Genomic DNA, 4,456 nt, shown 5'->3' with positions numbered 1-4,456 from the left:
TTTTTTTTTAAATTAGAGTTATCTTTCTTTGTCCAGAATAGTAAGCAAGAAATATCTAATTGCACAATATTGTGCAATAGCAAGATTTTTTTTTTAATTGGAGTTATCTTTCTTTGTCTAGAATCAACTTAAATCTTTGTTGTATACAATGTATATTCACTTTTAACTACCAACTGATAAATTAAAATAATCTTTACCATTCAGTGATAACAAGCAGTTTTTTTTACATCTTAATATTTTATGATGTATTTAAATGAGTAGTTATTGTTGCAAACTCCATTAGAAATTTTAATTGAGATTAGTTTTGGAATAAGGGAAAGGGGGATGTGATTAAAAAAATTGGGTTCAATTTTTCTCATTTGAAATTTCATAAATAAAAAGAAACATTTTTTTGAGAGGATTAATATTCAACAGCATAGTGAATTGCTCTAAGAGAAAACAAAAATTTTAAGTTCATTAGAACACATTTATTCTGTGTCAGAAACCTATGCTGTGTCAACTATTTAATCACAATCCAAATTTAGAACTGAATCCAGCTTGAATGTTGTGTCCATACTTGCCCCAACCGTTCAGGGTTCAACCTCTGCGGTCGTATAAAGCTACGCCCTGCGGAGCATCTGGTTTACATATGTTACCCCATACAAACACTTTTTTAGTTACTCTATCATCATTCATTTTATTAAAACGTGTCCAGTTTCTAAAAACACTAGTCCACTGTTTGATTTTACATGGCATCCAGCCCATGTCACCATACATCGACATATTAGGCGTGTATTGTCCTACAACCATGAAAAAACGCATGGCTCTATTTTTAATACTATTTATACATGAAAAATCACGTGTTCCCCATATAGAGGCACCATAATCTATTACAGACCATACAAGTGTATCAAATAATTTTGTAAATGTACAATATTGAAATCCACCATTAGCTTTACATTTGGATATTAACAGACCCAACGATCTACTGGCGGTTTAGCAACTGCTTTTGCCATATTATCATAGCTTGAATGCTCAGTAAACAATAAACCTAAATATGTGTATTGGGAAACAATACCTACATTGTTACCATTAAACAAAAATGAAAAATTTGATCTAGATACAGACTGTGCTCTAAAATGTACTATTTTAGATTTTTCTAGGTTAACAGTAAGGTCATTAGTACAACACCATATATTCAAAACATCTAATATTTTTTGTAAATCACTCTCATTCTCAGTGATAAAAACAAGATCATCTGCGTATAACAACATGCTAACTTTATCATTTTCAATGTCTATACCTATGTTCAATTTCTTGACCTCATCAACAAGATCATTAATATAAATATTAAATAATAAAGGCGAAAGGATACACCTTTGTTTTAGACCACAATTTACGTCAAACCAATCGGTTAAATTATCATTTACTTTAACACAATCCTGTACATTGTTATAAAGAGAATAAAGTGATTTTAACATTTTTGAACTAATACCAAGTGTTTTTAATTTACAAATAATAAATTTATATTTATCCAATCGTAAGCTTTTTTGAAGTCAATGAATGCCACATATGTTGAATGTTTACGAAGTTTTCTAGTTTCTATAATAGTAGACAATGTACTTAAATGGTCAACAGTACTACGACCGTTTCTAAAACCGTTTTGCTCGTCACATAAGAAGTCAATATCATCAAGCTTATATGTTAGTCGAGAGTTCAATACTCCACAATACAATTTGTAGGAAACTGGTGCCAAAGTTATACCACGGTACGACAAGGGATCTCTCGGATCTGATGTTGAGCTTTTTGGAATAGGCGTTATAATCCCTTTTTGACCACATTGCTGGAACTTTACCAGAGTCAAAACAAATATTGAATACTCTAGTTAGTGCATTTAACAAAGTTTGGTTCTTATACAATTCAACTGGTATTTCGTCATATCCTGGTGATTTACCATTTTTGGAACTTTTTAAAACATTAAATACTTCTTCCACAGATATTTTACAATCTAACATATCATCATATATAACATCTACATCATTTTCACATATATTTATATCACTATCATCATTTCTATTAAACATATTAGAGAAATCACACTTCCATTTATTTAAAACTTCATCTTTATCACTAGAAATTTGACCATTATCTAATTTTACTTCCATAGGAATATAATTTTGGCGCTCACTACCTACACCAATTTTTCCAATTTTTCGCCAAAAGTCTTTTGGGTTTCCACACGAATTACTCAATTCTTCCTGCATGGAGTACCAATATTGGCGTTTTGCCTTTTGAACCGCTTTATCAAATAGTTTCCTTTTATTCACAAATACTTGTCGAAAAAACTTTTTCTGATTTTGAATTTTCAATTAATCCATATTTTTTCGGATGCACAAACGTCGTTCCATAATTCAGTTAACTCCTCACTCCACCAAGGTTTCTTACATCTCCTTCTTTTATTATTTACGCCGTCGGATAAGACAATCACTTTAGATGATAATTTTGTAGACATTTCCGTTTTAATAACATTCACAAATGCATCATACATGTTGTCAATCTTGTCTTGCGTTACATTTGAAAATTCCAAATTTTGAATTATAATATTAATATCATTCAGAGCATATTCTGAACTGAGCCAGTCCTCTGGGTTTTTTTATGTCATATTTGGTTTTAATTTTACGATTGTTGTTTGGTTGCGCAGCATTTTTATTACTTTGACTAAATTTCAACGTTATTTCCCAAGTCAGTAGAGAATGATCTGGAATAATTTTCTGAAGATCAAATTTGCCATTAGCACATATTTGCTCTATAATTAAACTAGTTCTTGTAACTTTAAATTTGTTGAAAATATCCAGCATTTCGTACGGTACTACGCAGTAATCCACAACGCTCAGACCGCGGGTCGATACATAGGTGTAGTCATTTAATAGGGTATTTCTTCCATTTAAAATACAACAGCTAATATCTGTAATAAATTCACAAAAGACCTTCCCATAACTGTTACACTGAAAGTCTACAACATGTCTGTCAGGAAGATTATCAATACCAGTGATTGAATCAACAAAGTCCGAACATCGGCTATTCCAGTCACCACACATACAGAAGGGGTTTCCTTGAGGAACAGTGTATACTTTAGTCATTAAGTTGTCAAAGAATTCATGAACGTTAACTGCACGTGTGGAATTTTCGGGAGGAATATAAACAACACAGACATAAAGAACGTTATTGGCATTGGTTTTGTTCTCAAGTTTAATCCATAAAATTCCCTCAGTGTCATTATCTGCAATTGTAACATCAAATTCATTGCATATGCTATTTCGTATTAAAATTCCAACACCACCCGATCCGGATTTTGCTCGGACATGAATATGTTTACGATTAAGACCAAACCACTGATAACCTTCAACGCTAATAACGTTATCCCCAGTAAGATGCGTCTCCGATAGTCCAAGTATATCCAAATTATAATGTTTTACACATGAGATTAAAAACATATATTTCTCGCTATTTACATCAGACTTCCAACCATTAATATTCCAAAATCCGCAATTTACCTATTTATGCCCACCATGGCTATTCTGATTATGACCTCCGTTCTGACCTCGTCCTCGTCCCCGATCGTTGAAATTCCTTTCTGACTGATTATGGTTATCATTGGTAGATTGTCCATTTCTATAGGTTGACCTTTGATCCGTGTTATGGCTATTTCCACCTCTAGTGTTTCCACGCCCACGATCATTTCGTCTGTAATAGCCAAGATTACCACTCACATTATTGACTATCGTATCGTCTCGGTCTCCGCGTCTTTGTGTATTGGTGTTGGTGTCACGTGTACTTTTATCGTGTCTAGCTCTTACCTCTGATCCTCTGATCTCAAGCTTGTCGTTACCAATTGCGTTGACAATACTTCTCAAGTTAGAGTTCACTAGAGGTTTCCACATTTGCAACCGTACCAACCGTAGTACGAACTGGGAGCCGTCATTTAACTTTTGGAAATAATTGATGTATACATGTACAGTTAATATCAACGTATGTTTCATGAATCATATATAGAACTATTTTGAGAATTTTAGCTGTAATTTGGTACTAATTTCATGTGGTTACTTCTTGTATTTATAGTAAACAATATTGTGTGCACTCGATTATGCCCTCAAGCAACCGTTGCAAGTAACGGTTGGTACGAACGGTTTATATTTTAGAGTTATTTCCCCCTGAAATTGCATAGACAAAAAAATAGCTAAATTACAAATGAAATTATTATTGTATGTACATTTTGTTGCTAATAAACTTTTAACAATATAAAATGATGATGTATTTTGGTTTTTTTTTGGTAGGTTTTAGAAAATATGAACAAAATAACTATATTTTAACAAAATATTTTGACCTTGAAAACAAAAGAGTATTGATGAAATAAATTAAAAATTACATCTAATTGTAATGTAAAACCGACTCTGAAAAAAACTGGATAACCATGAAA

At 32.2% G+C, this 4,456-nt stretch overlaps 1 protein-coding gene across 1 annotated transcript; it reads right to left on the bottom strand.

Annotated features, from left to right (window-relative positions):
* Positions 1-3,533: 3,533 nt before the first annotated feature.
* On the bottom strand, positions 3,534-3,920 carry LOC134705947 (GATA zinc finger domain-containing protein 14-like). Its single transcript, XM_063564660.1, has one exon. It carries the CDS (start codon positions 3,918-3,920, stop codon positions 3,534-3,536), a length of 387 nt encoding a protein of 128 aa, XP_063420730.1.
* Between the last annotated feature and the right edge of the window lie 536 nt (positions 3,921-4,456).

Source organism: Mytilus trossulus, chromosome 2 (assembly GCF_036588685.1).
Source record: "Mytilus trossulus isolate FHL-02 chromosome 2, PNRI_Mtr1.1.1.hap1, whole genome shotgun sequence".
In the NCBI taxonomy this organism is placed as follows: domain Eukaryota; kingdom Metazoa; phylum Mollusca; class Bivalvia; order Mytilida; family Mytilidae; genus Mytilus; species Mytilus trossulus.
This window is presented reverse-complemented; position numbering and strand designations above follow the sequence as displayed.